Source organism: Aquarana catesbeiana, linkage group LG01 (assembly GCF_042186555.1).
Source record: "Aquarana catesbeiana isolate 2022-GZ linkage group LG01, ASM4218655v1, whole genome shotgun sequence".
NCBI classification, from domain to species: Eukaryota; Metazoa; Chordata; class Amphibia; order Anura; family Ranidae; genus Aquarana; species Aquarana catesbeiana.
This window is the reverse complement of record NC_133324.1, coordinates 607,091,727-607,108,901: the sequence shown is the minus strand read 5'-3', so window position 1 is coordinate 607,108,901 and position 17,175 is coordinate 607,091,727. Positions and strand designations below refer to the sequence as shown.

The 17,175-nt window shown below is 46.2% G+C and overlaps 1 protein-coding gene across 1 annotated transcript in view; it reads right to left on the bottom strand.

The window, feature by feature from the left end:
* The window catches only part of ANKLE1 (ankyrin repeat and LEM domain containing 1), an 89,081-nt gene extending 74,859 nt beyond the window's left edge, over window positions 1–14,222 (bottom strand). Inside the window, exon 1 of the mRNA XM_073599287.1 lies at window positions 13,943–14,222. Coding sequence (XP_073455388.1) covers window positions 13,943–13,995 — 53 coding nt within the window. The 5' untranslated portion in view covers window positions 13,996–14,222. The remainder of the gene's footprint in view (window positions 1–13,942) is intronic.
* Window positions 14,223–17,175: the final 2,953 nt, after the last annotated feature.

Here is a 17,175-nt window from a genome sequence, read left to right as displayed (position 1 = left end):
CTATTTTCTCTTCTAAGTTAGCACCCCCGCCCCAGGAGTAGGCAGATACTTCAACAGAAGAGAGCCATAAAAGGCCTGCTGTAGAGCTGCAAGATTAATCATTAAAAAAATAAATAAATAGTGATCTCGATTCAACCCCCCTCACGATCTCTATGCACCTTTTCCCTTATGCATTCATGTAACAAGTGCAGAGAGTTCTCTGCTCACTCAGCTGTCAAAAAAAACAGGCAGCCTGCAAAGTTTTTCACAACATTGTCAGTGCTGGGAGATACCTATAAACATTGTAACATTTGGTTCATTTCAGAGATCAAAGGAATGAACTTCGGGCTGTAAATGAGGTCAGTTTACCCACTTAGGCTTCATGTACATGAGACGTAAAACCTTTCCTGAACAATGGAACTTGACAGCTAGTAACCGATGTTTAAAAACTTCCATTGTGCTACGCTTACATGCCGCGTTTGCGTTTAGAAGCGTTTTTTTGCATTGCAAATGGTCAGAAATGTATCTCCATTAATGCCTATAAACGAAACACGGCTAAACGCGAGTTACTGCGTTTACAAGCATTTGGTGTTTCAAATACCTCTGAACATCTGTTCTGAACACATTTTTTTTGCTTTACAAAAAATGCTTCTAACCTCAACTGCCTGGAAACTACTATAAACGACTCAGTGTACATGTGTTGATAGGATAAGAGAGGAGAGTTCAGGGGCAGCTGAAAAAAAAAAAAAAAAAAAAAGACACCCAACTGCTCCAAAACGTCTGTTTACCAGCAGCAGTGTACATGAGGCCTTAAAGACTAAACCTTTTTTCTGACACTTGTTGTAAAATCAGTATTTTTTGCTAGAAAATTACTTAAAACCGCCAAATATTATATATTTTTTTTTTTTAGCAGAGACCCTTGAGAATAAAATGGCAGTTGTTGCAATATTTTATGTCACACTGTATTTGAGCAGCGGTCTTTCAAACGCAATTTTTGGGGAAAAAATACACTTCAACTAATTTAAAAAAAAAAAAAAAAAAAAAAAAAACAAACTTAACCACTTCAGCCCCAGACCATTTGGCTGGCCAAAGACCAGAGCACTTTTTGAGATTCGGCACTGCGTCGATTTAACTGACAATTGCGCATTCGTGCGACGTGGCTACCAAAAAAAATTGACCTTTTTTCCCCACAAATAGAGCTTTCTTTTGGTGGTATTTGATCACCTCTGCATTTTCTATTTTATGCGCTATAAACAAACAAAAAAAAGGAGCGACAATTTTGAAAAAAAATTTACTTTTTGCTATAATAAATATCCCCCAAAAAATATATTAAAAAAACATATGTTTTTACTCAGTTTAGGACGATACTTATTCTACTACATTTTTTTTTTTTTTAAACCAAAAATATCGCAATAACCGTTTATTCATTGGCTTGCGCAAAAGTTATAGCATCTACAAAGTAGGGGATAGTTTTATGGTAATTTTTATTAATAATTTTTTTTTTTTTTTTTACTAGTAATGGCGGCGATCAGCGATTTTTTTTTTTTTTTTTTTAACCATAGATTTTTTATTGGATTATTCAGTTTACACGTAATATATGAAACATTGTGTACATCACAATCTGTATACAATGTACTTATCAAATATCAAACTTACAGATATAGGAACATCGTGTTCACGTGAGCTACTTACATTTCAACAAAATAAACATGGCCTCAACAGGAGGCAAAGCCTGTCACCCCTTCTGGGTACACACTGCGATCAGGCTCTGCAAAGGTACAATTATAAAGTAGCCCTCCTCGGACCTTTTTGAGGGTCTCCGGAGATAGAGTGTACAGTACGTTCGGTACGTGTAGTTTCGATAACTAGTAAACAAACATTGATAAACTTTCAGTGCTTCGTTATACACATATGCATAAACAGGAGTGGGTACATATGTACAGTAATTGTAATTGTAAGGCAACTCCTAGTATGACCATTCCTATTGATTGGTCCCACCACCGGGCGATCAGCGATTTTTATCGTGACTGCAACATTATGGTGGACAGATCGGACACTTTTGGCGCTATTTTGGGACCATTCACATTTATACAGCGATCAGTGCGATTAAAAATGCATTGATTACTATGTAAATGTGACTGGCAGTGAAGGGGTTAACCAGGAGGGCGCGCTGAAGGGGTCAAGTGTGTCCTAGGGATGTGTTCTAACTGTAGGGGGGATGGGCTACATGTCTCATGACATTGATCACCGCTCCCAATCACAGGGAGCTGTGATCAGTGTCGTGTCACTAGGAAGAATGGGGAAATGCTTGTTTATATCAGCATTTCCCCGTTCTTCCTCTCCGTGAGACAATCGCGGGTATTCCCGCGGACAGCGAGTCCGCGGGACCCGCGATCACACTCACCGGGCTCGCGCGCCCACAATGCCACGTCTTAAAGGGCAACGTACAGGTACGTTAATGTGCCTGTCCGTGCCATTCTGCCAACATATATCGGCGTGAGCTGGTGGGCAAGTGGTTAAACAGTAAAGTTAGCCCAATTTTTTTGTATAATGGGAAAGATGATTTTACGCCACAAGAATCGTGATCTTTATGCCCCCCCCCCCCCCGCCCGCCCCAAAGCACCAACCCCCTCCCACCATGTTGAGAGCAAGTGGCCTGGTATGGTTCAGGAGGGAGGGGGGCGCTCGCATGTCCCCACCCCCTTTCCTGACCTGCCGGGCTGCATGCTCGGATAAGGGTCTGGATTTTGGGGGGGACCCCACGCTGTTCTTTTTGGCACCTCAGAGCACAAGTCGCATTCCAAAGTCTGATCAGTTAACACGATGATCCGACTGTAATGATAGTCAATAGGGATTGACTAATTATCGGTGCGGCCGATATTCACTTTTTTAGAAGTATCGGTCAAAAAAACTGACCGAAATTACTGATATTGCTTCAAGGGGTTTTACCGGGGTGATTCATGCATGATCCCAGTACCGCTCTCTAGAGCGGACGGTTGGCTTTATTGTAATAACAACCGATGTGGCACAGCAGCCGCTCGACTGTTATTACAAGGAACTGGAGGGGACGTCCCCCCCACTGCCTTCCGACGCTCACCCGGGCTCTGCCGTCCCACTGGGAGGCCCGGGCTACCAGCCGGCACGTCCACTGGCTGGCCGAAGACCCGAACAAAGCCAGTGCTTCGTTCGGGTCTAGGATCTAGTAATCCGGAAGCAAAGTCATGACATCTCTTGCCGGATTACTGGCATCTTAAAGGCTCCAGTTTAAAAAAAAAATAAAGTATTCAAAAACTCTGATCTTGACATTATGAATACTTTGAAGTGCAGCAGGCCTCAATTGCCGGGAGGGCGTCCATCCCATGCATTAACTGTCTGTGTGTGTCCCTGTGGGTCACGCGCAATGCACTCTGTGATCACCGAGTCTCTTAGACTCGGCTGATCACAAATCGGAGTAAGGGGCCGATCCCAGCACCTTAACATGTGATCAATGACAGCTGAATACGCGATGTAAACAGAAGATCGGTAATCTGAATTTTTTTTTTTTTTCCCACTCACGCTGTCAGTGTAAGGGAAAAAAAAAAAGAGAGAGATTGATGGCTTCTGTCAGAGGGTCCCTCACACAGAGAGCTGTGGCTGCCTCATCTGTGCCCACCAGTGCCACTTACCTTTGCCCATCAGTGCCACCCATTAATGCCCACCAGTGCTGCCAATTAATGCCCACCAGTGCCACCCCATCAGTGCTGCCTCATCAGCACACATCAATGAAGGAGAAAAATTATCTGTTTTCAAAATTTGTTTTATAACAAACTATGAAACAGTTTTTTTTCCCCCAAAAAAATATCTGTCTTTTTAGCAAAAAATAAGAAACCCAGCAGTGATTAAATACCACCAAAAGAAAGCTCTATTTGTGTGAAAAAAAAAAAATGATATAAATTTTGTTTGGGTACAGCACTGCCGGTGCTGAATAGCAAAAAATGGTCTGGTTATGAAGGAGGTAAAACCTTCTGGAGCTTAAGGAGGAAGTAAACTTCCTTCCTCTAACATTTACCTCTAGGTAAGCCTATAATAAGGTAGTGTAAATATCTTCTAAACGTGCACCATTTAGGAGATATTTACATTACATGCAGTCAGAGACATCCCTGGCGTATGCGCTCTAAAGGAACGGCCATGGGTTGCGTTCCTCCGGAGCCCTGTGCCGTGAACGGCGGTTTTCACACTGGAGTGACATCATCATGGCTCTGGCCAGTCACAGAGCCGGAGCCCGCAAACCAGGAAGCAAGATGGGTGAAAATGGAAGCGGCTACAGTGCTGAAATTGCGAAGCTGGAACAGCTTCGTTTTCAGGTAAGTTTCACATAATTCGAGAAAAGATCTTTACTGTTCAGATACCCTCCACGCTTTACACTTCATGCCCACAGGTACAATCATTACTTCCCTCTTTCAGCCCCACCACTATAGACGAGGTTGCTAAACTACTTGTTAACATCCACCTTACCACCTGCCCTCTGGATCCTGTACCCTCACAAATGCTACGTTCACCCTCTGGCTCTACACTCTCTAAACCACATCTTCAATCTCTCCCCCTCTTCTGGCATCTTCCCCAACTCTCTAAAACATGCACTTGTCAGACCCATACTTAAAAAGCCCTCACTAGACCCATGCAATCTTAACAACCTATGCCCCATCTCCTAGCTCCCCTTCTTATCCAAAATCCTTGAACGTCTGGTCTACAACCGACTGTGTGTCCACCTTGCTGATAAAAGCCTTCTTGATCCCCTTCAGTCTGGATTTCATCCTCAACACTCCACAAAAACTGTTCTCCTAAAACTAACAAACGATCTACTAACGGCCAAAACAAAATCGACACTATTCTGTACTCCTACTCCTGGACCTCTCTGCTGCCTTTGATACAGTTGACCACCCCCTCCTGCTCAAAAAAACTCCACGCCTTTGGTCTCCATGACTGTACTCTTTGCTGATTCTCTTCCTACTTATCCAGCAGCACCTTTAGTGTTTCTTACAACTCTACTTCCTCCTCTCTCCTTCCTTTCTGTGTTGGGGTCCCCCTGTTCTTGGACCTCTCCTATTTTCAGTCTACACCTCCTCCCTGGGTCAGCCTCCCATGGCTTCCAATACCACCTCCTCTACGCTGACGACACCCAAATCTATTTCTCTACCCCTCAGCCCACTCCCTCTGTCTCCACACGTATCACTAATTTACTATCAGATATATCAGTCTGGATGTCATACCACTTCCTCAATCTATCCAAAACCGAACTTTTTAATTTTTGTTTCCCCATATGCCCCTTTCCCTTCCCCTGATCTCTCTGTCAAAATCGATGGCACAATAAGCCCATCACCGCATGCCAAGGTTCTAGGTGATGTCCTGGACTCTGAACTCTCCTTTAACCACTTAAGGACCAGCCTTGTTTTGGATTTTAGGTCTGTACATGTTTAAAACAGGTTTTTTTGCTAGAAAATTACTTTTTTGCAGGAAAACATTGTATATGGTTTTTCTTCTAACACCCTAGAGAATAAAATGGCGGTCGTTGCAATACTTTTTTTTTGCACCGTATTTGCGCAGCGGTCTTAAAAGCGCACTTGTTTTGGAAAAAATTCACTTTTTTTGAATAAAAATTAAAGTTACGTACCGGTAACGTCTTTTCCTGTAGTCTTTCAGGACAGCCACAATAGAGAGATAGTCTCCTCCCCTTCCTCTGGAAACACTGCGCCAGCCCATAAATTCTCTCCTTCCCTTCCGGACCTCAGTTCTTTCAAGAGTACCTCCGGCCAGCTGGGGAGACACAATAACACATTAATAACATACCAATCAATATCATTACCATATTGCGTTCTGGTCTTTAATAAGACCCCCCCCAAGCTTAGGGTGGGTAACTAGGGCTGTCCTGAAAGACTACAGGAAAAGACGTTACCGGTACGTAACTTTAATTTTCCCTTTTCGTCATTTCAGGACAGCCACAATAGAGAGGATAATCGAGCACTTACCAATTAGGGTGGGACTACAGCTTGCAGAACTTTTCGCCCAAAAGCCTGCTCACCTGCCGCCACCAGGTCCACTCTGTAATGTCTAACGAAAGTGGAGTAGCTGGACCATGTCGCTGCCTTGCATATTTGCTCTGGCGTTGCTCCAGGCTTCTCTGCCTGGGAAGTTGCCACTGCTCTGGTGGAATGTGCCTTTATGACTCTAGGGATCTAGTTCCCTGCTAAAGAATATGCCTGCCCAATAGCTAATCTAAGCCACCTGGCAATCGTGCGTCGGGACGCTCTGAGACCCTTTCTGGCCCCAGAAAACAAAATAAATAGACAATCAGACTTCCTTATTGTTTTAGTCATCTCTAGGTATTGTAGGATACACCTTCTTACATCTAAAAAATGAAATTTTAGTTCCCTTTCACCTGAAGGATTGGGACAAAACGAGGGCAGGACTATTTCCTGGCTTCTGTGAAAGCCTGACGCCACTTTAGGCAAAAAAGCTGGATCAGTCTTAAGGACTATCCTGTCTGGCAAAATAAGACAAAAAGGAGGTCTAATTAATAACGCCTCAATTTCGCTGACCCTCCTGGCAGTTGTCACTGCTACTAAAAATACTGTTTTTAGGGTAAGCTCCCTTAACAGGCACTTGTCCAATGGCTCAAAGGGATTTCCCGTAAGGCTCTGTAAAACCAGAGATAGGTCCCATCCGGGAAAGGGAGGACCCCTGGTAGGTCTCTGTCTTGACAGTGCCTTAAAGAATCTGACCACCCATGGATTGGTAGCCAGAGACTTCTCCAGATAAGCACTGAGTGCTGAAACCTGACTTTTAAGGGTACCTACAGATAAACCCTTGTCCGCTCCACACTGCAGAAACTCCAACACAGCTACGGGACTCTGCACCGAGAAGGAGTTTTCTATGCACCATTTGTTGAAAAGGAGCCAGACCTTTTTGTAAATCCTACGTGTCTCCTTTTTCCTACTGTTGAGGAGGGTAGAGATTAAGCTCTCTGAAAACCCCTTGGATCTTAATATACCCTCCTCAGTAGCCAGGCCGCTAATTTCCACTGCTGCACCTGTGGGCAGAGGACTGGACCCTGCGACAGAAGATCCTTTCGAGGTGGAAGGAAAAGGGGCGGCTCCGCTGCTAACTGACTGAGGATTGAAAACCATGCCCTTTTCGGCCAATGTGGAGCTACTAGAATGAGAGAGGTGCTCTCTAGTTGAAACTTCCTCAGAACCGCCGGTAACAGCACCGGAGGAGGGAAGGCGTAGCATGTCCTGAAATGCCAATTCTGAGATAATGCGTCCACCCCCAGTGCTCCTTCCCCTGCATTTAGGGAGAAAAACCAGGGGGTTTTCGCGTTGTCTTTTGAAGCGAAAAGATCCACTTCCGGGGGTCCCCATTTCTTGGATATGAGATTGAAGACCTCCTGGTTGAGGGCCCAATCTCCCTCCTTTAGACTCCTCCGGCTGAGGAAATCTGCGATTATATTCCTCTCCCCTCTCAAAAAAACCGCTGAGAGTGAGAGGGTGTTGGACTCAGCCCAGCTTAGAATATCCTTTGCTAGGGCCAACAGACTTCCGCTCCTGGTGCCTCCCTGCTTGTTTATATAGGCCACGGTGGAGGAGTTGTCCGACCGTACCTGTACATGGTGGCCCTGGAGTTCCTTTTTGAAAAATCTGAGGGCTAGGCCTACTGCCCTCAGCTCTTTCCAGTTGGAAGACCTTCGCAGTTCGTCGCCCTTCCATGTGCCCTGCGCTAGAAGGGATCCCAAATGTGCCCCCCAGCCTTTGCCACTTGCGTCCGTGGTTACGATCTGCGGGACTGGGATAAGCCACAGATGTCCCTGTGACAAGTTCACTTCCTTCCTCCACTACCAAAGAGATCTTTTTATTTGATGGGGAACCTGTACTAAGGTGTCTAGATCCCTCTGACTGTGGTCCCATACTCTTAGTACATATGACTGCAGGGGACGAAAATGTAATTCTGCCCACTGCACCGCTGGAAGAGTAAACGTTAGAAGGCCTAACGTTGACATTATGGACCTTTTTGACACCAGATGGTTGCACTGGAGGGAGAAAACTGCTCTGTCCAGCTTTAGAATCTTTTCCCTTGGAAGGAAAACTCTCAACAGCGTAGTGTCCAGCAGGTATCCCAGGTACACAATGCGCTGTGAGGGAATGAGACTGGACTTTTCTAAGTTCAGCAGCCACCCCAACCCTGTTAGTACCCACTTTGTTAGATCGAGGTCCTTGATCAACTGTTCTGGGGATACTGCAAATAGGAGCAGGTCGTCCAGATAGGCTATGACTGACACCCCCTGGAGTCGCAGGAAGGCCAACGCCTCTGCCAGTACCTTTGTGAATATGCGGGGCGAGGAGGATAGCCCGAAAGGCAGTGCTTGAAACTGTAGATGCAGTATTGTACCTTTCAGGTCTATTGCTAACCGGAGAAACTTTTGGGAGGATCCTGCGATAGGGACATGTAAATATGCGTCTCTGAGGTCCAGAGACACCATGTAACCGTTGTGTGGCAGCAGGGCCCTGACCGTAAAAATTGACTCCATGCGGAATCTTTTGTAGCAAATTGACCTGTTTAAGGGTTTTAAATTCAGAATCAACCTGAATTTCCCTGAGGGTTTTTTCACCACAAATACGTGGGAATAGAACCCTTCTCCTTCCTGCCCCTTTGGTACTCTGTGAACTACGTTCTGAATCTCCAGTTCCTTCAGGGCGTCTACCAAAGCTTCGGCCCTTGCTGTGCAGGTGGAAAGCTGCGTAACAAGGAACCTTTGGGGGGGGGCTTTGAGAATTCCAAGAGATACCCCCTTCTTATGACCCCCAGGATAAATCGATTGGGTGAGAGGGTCTCCCACTGTGGAAGGAAGGCCCCCAGTCTTCCTCCCACCGTGCCTAGAGAGTCATTGATCTTTGCGGGCTTTCTCAGGAGGGCGAAAAATCGCCCCTCCTCTGCCCTTGCCTCTTTGGCCCCAAGTTTTCTTCCCTCATTTGGGAGATTCCTTGCCTTTTTTCGGACGAAACCCCTTCCTTGCCTGAGCTGGGGCTTTCCGTTTAAGCGGAAAGGACTTCTTTTTGTCCGCTGTACGGTCTAAGACCGTCTCTAACCCAGGGCCAAAGAGTAGATCACCTGTCAGGGGTATCCCGCACAATTTGACCTTAGAGGCGGTGTCCCCCGGCCAAGTTTTCAGCCAGAGCGCTCTTCTGGCCGAATTTGCCAGCGCCGCTGATCTGGCCGACATACGGACTGACTCTGCCGAGGCGTCTGCAATGTATGCGATTCCTCGCAGAATCGTGGGGAACGAAGCTAGGATAGTTTCCTTGGCTGTGCCAGCTTCAATATGCTCCTGAATCTGGAAAAGCCAATGTTCTAAATTGTGGGCTACCACAGTAACAACCATTTCTGGCTTTAAATTACCCACAGTTGAATCCCACGTCTTTTTTAGAAGTGAGTCTATCCTCTTGTCCATGACATCCGACAAGGCCCCCATATCCTCGAATGCCAGGTCTGTGTGTCTAGAGACCTGAGAGAAGGCGGCGTCCAATTTGGGATTTTTATTCCAAATGGACCCTGGATCCTCTGAAAATGGGAACCTTCTTTTAAGGGAGCTAGAAAAAAAGGGTTTCCTCTCAGGATCCTGCCACTCCTTTTTAATCGTTTCCACCAGAACTTCATGTACTGGAAAAACTTTTCTTTTTTGATCTCCCAAGACCTTATACATAAGGTCATGGAGGGATAGGGGTTTCTTATCCTCGTGTATACTGAGGGTTGTATATATTGCCCCTAAGAGGTCTTCCACCTCATCCAGGGACAATTTATACCTGGAGATTTTTCTGGACTCCCCGTCCTGGTCTTCCCCTTCTGACTCCTCATGGGAGTCAGACGTGCCACTGTCCGGTTGCCTCAGCTCCACCCCGGAAGGGCCTGACATTTCCTCTGCCATAACTAAATTAGAAGATCTGGCAGGTGCAGAGCCCTGAGCATGAGGCGGGGTTGTATCCTGCTGAATGGGTTTAGAGGGAAGCTGAAACGTCTCAAAAAACGTTTTAAAGGATGAAAAGGTGGATGACAGCTCCTTCACAGAAGCTGCCAAACCAGACTGCTGTTCAGATTCCCATTCCTTAACCAGGGAGTCTATGCATTCTTTACACAAAACCTTAGTCCATGCTTCCCCTAAACTGTCTCTGCAAGAGGCACACTTCCTTTTAGAGACATGAGTGGACTTTGTTTTTTCTGTAGATTTCTGAAATTACATACAAAAACCACATATTACATTCAGCATGTTTAAGTGGAAACAACCCTGGGAGTGTACCAGAACCACCTTAAGGGAACTGCGCGCACCCCTCCACCCCCTGACCACCCAGGGGGTCTGCCCCCCCTCTAAGTAAGGAACCATACATGAGGAGGAGCAATCCTTAGATAGAGAGGACCCTTCCCCAGGGAACTCTTACCTTTGGAAGGCTGGAGATAGCGTCTGTATGAGTTGCAGCATCTGCCTCAGACATGACTGCAGGTGGTTGCCTGTGTAGAGTCTCACACTGTCTCCACGTGTAGCGACTCACTCCAGCCTGAGCCCGGCCCCCTATCAGCACCGCGACCCGGAACCGGAAGTCGCGGGTCAAAGGGAAAGCGTCCGCCCCCCCCCCCCCACCCCCCCCCCCGCCAGAAATGACCTCACCCGTCGTCCGGCCCGCTGGTTCCAAATTTTGTGGCCTGTACAGAGTACAGGGAGAGCGGACAGTCTCCATGCTGCGGCCCTGTGGACGCGATAGGGGTCCCCCACGACCTGATGCCGCGCTCAACAAGGAAGGGGTGGCTTCAGCTGCGGTAAGCACCGCCACTCTTTATCCTGGAAGCCCCTGCTTCCCTAGGGATGTTTCTTTAAAAAGAAAGGCCACAATCTCCCTGACTGCACCCGGCCTGGTTCCTCTGCACAGTGTCTCCCCACCGGAGGAAACACTAATAACTGAGGTCCGGCAGGGGAGGAGAGAATTTATGGGCTGGCGCAGTGTTTCCAGAGGAAGGGGAGGAGACTATCTCTCTATTGTGGCTGTCCTGAAATGACAAAAAGGGAAAAAATAAGACAACAGTAAAGTTAGCCCATTTTTTTTTATATTGTGAAATATAATGTTACGCCAAGTAAATTGATACCCAACATGTCACGCTTGAAAATTGCGCCCGCTCGTGGAATGGTGTCAAACTTTATGGTACAGAGGAGGTCTAGGGCTAGAATTATTGCTCTCGCTCTACCAGTCGCGGCGATACCTCACATGTGTGGTTTGACCACCGTTTTCATATGCGGGCGCTACTCGCGTATGCGTTCGCTTCTGCACGCGAGCTTGTCGGGACGGGGGGGGGGAGGGGTTTAAAAAAATATATATATTATTTATTTTATTTTTACACTGTTTTAAAAAAAAAAAAAAAATGGTGTCACTTTTATTCCTATTACAAGGAATGTAATAGAAAAAAACATGACAGGACCTCTTAAATAGCAGCAGTGTCATGGAGACGAGTGGGCGCCATCTTAGCCTCACTCGTCTCCAGACACAGGACGGAGACAGACGCGATCGCCTCCGCCGCTACCAACGGCTCCGGTAAGCGGCTGAGGGCACCGGATCACGGTGGGGGGGGCCCCTCTCCCGCCACCGATAAAAGTGATCTTGCAGCGAATCCGCCGCAGGGACCACTTTTATCTGAAAGTCGGCCACCGCACGAAGACGGGGATACCGGGGTTATGGCAGCTAACTGCTGCCATAACAACGATATCCCCGTTCAAAGTTTGGACGTACATCGTTGTGCGGCGGTCGGTAAGTGGTTAAAGTGGATGTAAACCCGAAATTTTTTTTATCATACTGTAGAGTATAAGATTTCCTATCATTTGAGCCCAGTCTTGCCACACAGAGTTAATCCAGCTCTGAGCAATCCTCTTTTGTTGTTCAGTGAGATAAATCTTGACAAACTGAGAAAAACTTTGTCAAATCTTCCCCCTTGCTGTGAGTGACAGGTGATTCACATATCTCATGCTGTAGCCTAAGACATGCATTATTTTTTAATTCCCTCCCCCACTCCTTTCTTCAGCAGCTCTGCAAGGATTGGCTGTTCCACACCTCAGCATGATTTGGCATGTTGAAGTCATGTGGTTACTTTCCTGTCTTTTCACTGGATGTTAGAGATCATAGCAGAAGTTCAGTGTAAGAAATACACAGGAGAAAATGAATATTGACAAGGGGAGTGTAGAGGTGGGCGGGGAGTCTACTGACATCACGACTCCACCCACCAAGCTCCAGACAACAGACCCACCCACAGAATCTGCAGTTTTTCGGGTCTAATAGACAGAGGAGAGACATTTGACAGGTAAAGATACATGCAGGAGGCATATATATCCTTATAGATAACTCCTATGGCAGTAGTTTAGAAAGGATGACATTGGGTTTACATCCACTTTAAGTACCACATCCAAATCTTGCCGCCTCAACTTCTCCAAAATATGCCTCTTTCTAACCAATGACACAAACAAACAAAGCTCTTAATTCACTCGCTGGTCATCTCTCACCTCGACTACTGCAACTCCCTTCTCATTGGCTTACCTCTACATAGTCTATCACCTCTTCAATCCATCATGAATGCTGCTGCCAGACTCATCCACGCTCACCCAACTAATTAAATTCAAAATACTAACAACTACTTACAAAGCCATCCACAATTTAGCCCCCAGCTACATCACTAGCCTAGTCTAAACATCAACCTACTCGTTCTCTTCGTTCCTCTCAAGACCTCCTCCCATGCTCACCTCCAGGACTTTTCCAGAGCCTCTCCAATCCTATGAAATGCCCTACCCCAATCTGTCCACTTATCTCCTACTCTATTCGCTTTTAGACGATCCCTGAAAACCCTTCTCTTCAGAGAAGCCTATTCTACCCACACCTAACAACTGTATTTTCATTTTCTCCATATGATCATCCCCCACAGTTATTACTTTTTGTTCCACTTGACCCTCCCTTCTAGATTGTAAGCTCTAATGAGCAGGGCCCTCTGATCCCTCCTGTATTGATTTGTATTGTAACTGTACTGTCTGCCCCATGTTGTAAAGCATTGCGCAAACTGTTGGCGCTATATAAATCCTGTATAATAATAATAATAATAATAATAATAATAATAATAATAATGTGCTAGTGTGTGATGCATAATAGCATATTATGACTTTACCATGAAGGAAGATTAAAAAACATTTTTTAAAAAAAATGGTCCAGTGGCATACAACCGCTTTAAGTGGTTAATTTAAATAGGCAAAATATGAATTTATTCTGGCCCTTTGAAATGAACGAATGCCCAAGTGCTTAAATGAATTTAGGAGCGTCAGGCGTCTTCTCTGCCTAAATGCTCCTTCCCCTGGATGTACTGGCAGTGTTTCTTTTGTTTTTTTTTCTGCATGTACACAATGGATAACATTGAGGGGTGTTTAGAGGCAGAAAAAAAAACCCAAGAAGCCTCTAGCAGTGTTTTTAATGTCCTACTTATGCATGAGGCCTACATCAAAAATTTGCTGTCAGATGTACTTTACCAGCCATGACCACTGAATACAGTAAAACTGCACAAACCAGCTAAAGAAAACAACTTCAAAATAACAAAAAGAGAATTCGCTGAAAATTGGGCAGCTGTGCAACGGAACCAATCAGCTTCTATCTTCAGCTTGCTCAGTTACGCTTTCGGAATGAAAGACTGAAGCTGATTGGTTGCCGTGGACAGCTCCTCTAGTTTGGATACATTCCCCCCTTCCTATTTTGGTTTCGCTTCCATAAACTATACACACAGACGGAGCTGTAAACACGTCCGGACATGTCATTCCATTAACAAATACGCACAGGAGGTGACATGACAGAACGCTCGCTTTAGGTCCTATAGTAAAGTCAGGAAGCTCTAGTCACAATGTACTCCCCGGTTGGACTCTTACTTGACGTCTTCATTCTCCACCGCTTCACACAGCTTCCTAGCCAGAGCCGCCATGCTCAATTCACAGCGAGGAGACCTCAGGACTGAGCGGCGAGTTAATAGACAGATGACCCGAGTTCAGTGTGTTCCGACTCCATCACCGTACGTTATTATTCACCATTGTATACAGTACACACAGGGCGGTCATTCAAACTTCCCTCGTCAGCCACCTTACTCCGCCCACACAAACACATGTGCCCGCCCCCACGAGTAGGCGAAGCTCGGCGTACACTACGCTCGTAGCCCCGCCCTACTCTGCCCAGACACACCCATGTGCCCGCCCCCATCAGTAGGCGGTGCTCGGCGTACACTGCGCTCGTTGCCCCGCCCTACTCTGCCCAGACACACCCATGTGCCCGCCCCCATCAGTAGACGGAGCTCGGCGTACACTGCGCTCGTAGCCCCGCCCCTGGCCCAGCTGAGCTCATCAAGTCTTCTCGCACACACAGCAGTGGTGACAGGAAGACGTGTGTTCTATCACAGGGACGGCTCTAGCACTGGCTGCTACTGCTGTGTGCACTGCTATGGATTCTTGTTATTGCGAGAGTCTCACCACACAATACGGTCACAGCCAGCAGTATGTGGTGACCATACTGTGAATTTCCAACATGAATTTGTCAATTTCCAGGAGGACTAGGCAGTGTTTTTTTTTTTTTTTCTTGGGGGGGGGGGGGGTGGCAAACAACCACCCCCTGCCTGCTGTTTGCCACTTACCCCATCTAGGTAAGGCGGGCAGCGGCTCTGGTGTCCTCTGCAGCTTTCGCCATGCGTCTCCTCCCCCTAGGCGTCCAATAGGATCGCCTGACGTTTTAGCCAATCGGGAAACGGGTCTCGCGACCCGCTTCCTGATTAGTGGGGAGGAGATAGTGAAACACTTTTTTGTGAAATGGTAGAGGTACCTCGTTACCATTTCACACAGGGGGGGAGGCCGGGATCTGGGGGTCCCCTTGTTAAAGGGGGCTTCCAGATTCCGATAAGCCCCCTGCCCGCAGACCCCCCACAACCACCGGACAAGGGTTGTGGGGATGAGGCCCTTGTCCGGGGGGCTACCCCGAAAAACCCTCCCCATGTTGAGGGCATGTGGCCTGGTACGGTTCAGGAGGGGGGGGGCGCTCTCTCATTCCCCCCTCTTTTCCTGTGGCCTGCCAGGTTGCGTGCTCGGATAAGGGTCTGATATGGATTTTTGGGGGGACCCCGACGCCATCTTTTTTTAAATTTTGGCGCGGGGTTCCCTTAAACAGGTCTGGTATGGATTTTGAGGGGGGATCCCCACGCCATTTTTTTTTTTAATTTGGGTAAATGGTTTTCCTTAATAGCCATACCAGATCTGAAGGGCCTGATATGGAATCTGGGGAGAACCCCACGCAATTTTTTTTTAAATTTTGGTTCTGGGTTCCCCTTAATATTCATACCAGACCCAAAGGGCCTGGTAATAGACTTTGGGGGAATCCCATGCCGTTTTTTTCAATGACTTTTATCTGTATTGCCGAGACCCGACAATTCATTATAGCAGCGAGTTTTTTTAAATGACTTTTTTTCCTTTAGAAATGTCAAATGTGCCACTTTACAGGCATACTATAGACACCCCCCAGGTAAGAAATTTAAAGGAAAATTTAACTTTTATTGTTTCACTTTAACCATTATTAAAATCACTGCTCCCGAAAAAACGTCAGTTTTTAAAACTTTTTTTGCATTGATACATGTCCCCTGAGTGAGGACCCAGGTCCCCAAACATTTTTTATGACAATATCATGCATATTAACCTTTAAAATGAGCACTTTTGATTTCTCCCATAGACTTTTAAAGGGTGTTCCACGGCTTTTCGAATTTGCTCCGAACACCACAAATTGTTCGCTATTCGAACAACCAATGTTCGAGTCAAACTCATGTTCGACCAAAACATAAAGCTCATCCCTAGTGTGCACCAGTTGGAACATGGCAGCATGTTGGTCTTGATCTTTTTTTTTTTTACTTTTATTCTACATACTTTTTCAGAGTAGTTCAGTGTTACCACAGTGACACAGTACTGCTCTGGAAGGAGGTAATCAGGGATTTTTTTTTTTTACACTGTTTTTGCTTATAAGTGATGATCACTGTTATAAGCAATAGTTAACATTCAAATATGGCCTCCCATTTATGATGGCTTTGCTTACTGTTGACATGCTGTTATTGGCTACAGCTAATCACATGGTACAGTGTTGTGATTGGCCATGTGATAGCTGTGGGCCAATCACAGCATCACAATAGTAAGCAAACACAGTCATGAATGGAAGCCATTCATGGCTGTTTTGTTTACATTGTAATCATGTGATTGCTATAACCAATCATAGTGATCACATCCTGTCCCATCCGCTGTGTCCTCTTTAGCTGCTCAGATTACTTTTCCCAGCTTTGGAATTGCCAGCTGAAAAAACTGATACCTCATTGATTGTTGCAGCAATGACCAAGAAAATACCTTTCCTATCCAGCGACGTACCAGTACGTCACTGGACGGGAAGCGGTTAATTCTTATGTGAATCAGTCTCCAAGGTGGTCTTTTATTGACCATAGGCTCCTGTTGCTGTCAGTCAAACTCCTGTGAGGAGGGAGCGGGGGCCTGGCTTACTGGTGCTGTGTGGGTCTATGGACCCACACAGCCTGGCTTGGGAGTGTGCTAACATGGGTACCCTCTTAGCACCTGACTTGCTGAGGGGGCATTCTGAAGAAGAAGGAGGAGGAGACAGCACCAGTGGGGACTGCCAAAGATGAGGCAAAGGGCCCTTCTGTGCAATACCATTGCACGGAGCTGGTAAACATAACCTCTTTTTTTCTATGTGCCTTAGTGGTAATGGGACCTCATGCCCCTACACAGTAGTGAAGCACACTGTGCTGCTGTGCAGTGACATACTGTAACACTGTGTGACACTTTAAAGCAGAGTTCCAGTCACCCAAACTTTTTTTTCTAAAGACTGCTCTGCATTAGTCCAAACATATACATTAACATTTACAACATGTCATCTGTGTTGCACTTTTACTTTCTTTTAAAATAGTTTTTTACTTACAGATCTCAGAAGCAGACAGGTTCCATTTTAGCTGTGGGCATCTGAAGCCCTCCTGTCTTCATTTCTGGTATTTCCGTGCAGCTGCCTACCCAGCATGCACCTCCCGATCTTGCGCATTTGCAGTAATGCCGCTGAGTATATAAACAAAAAGTGT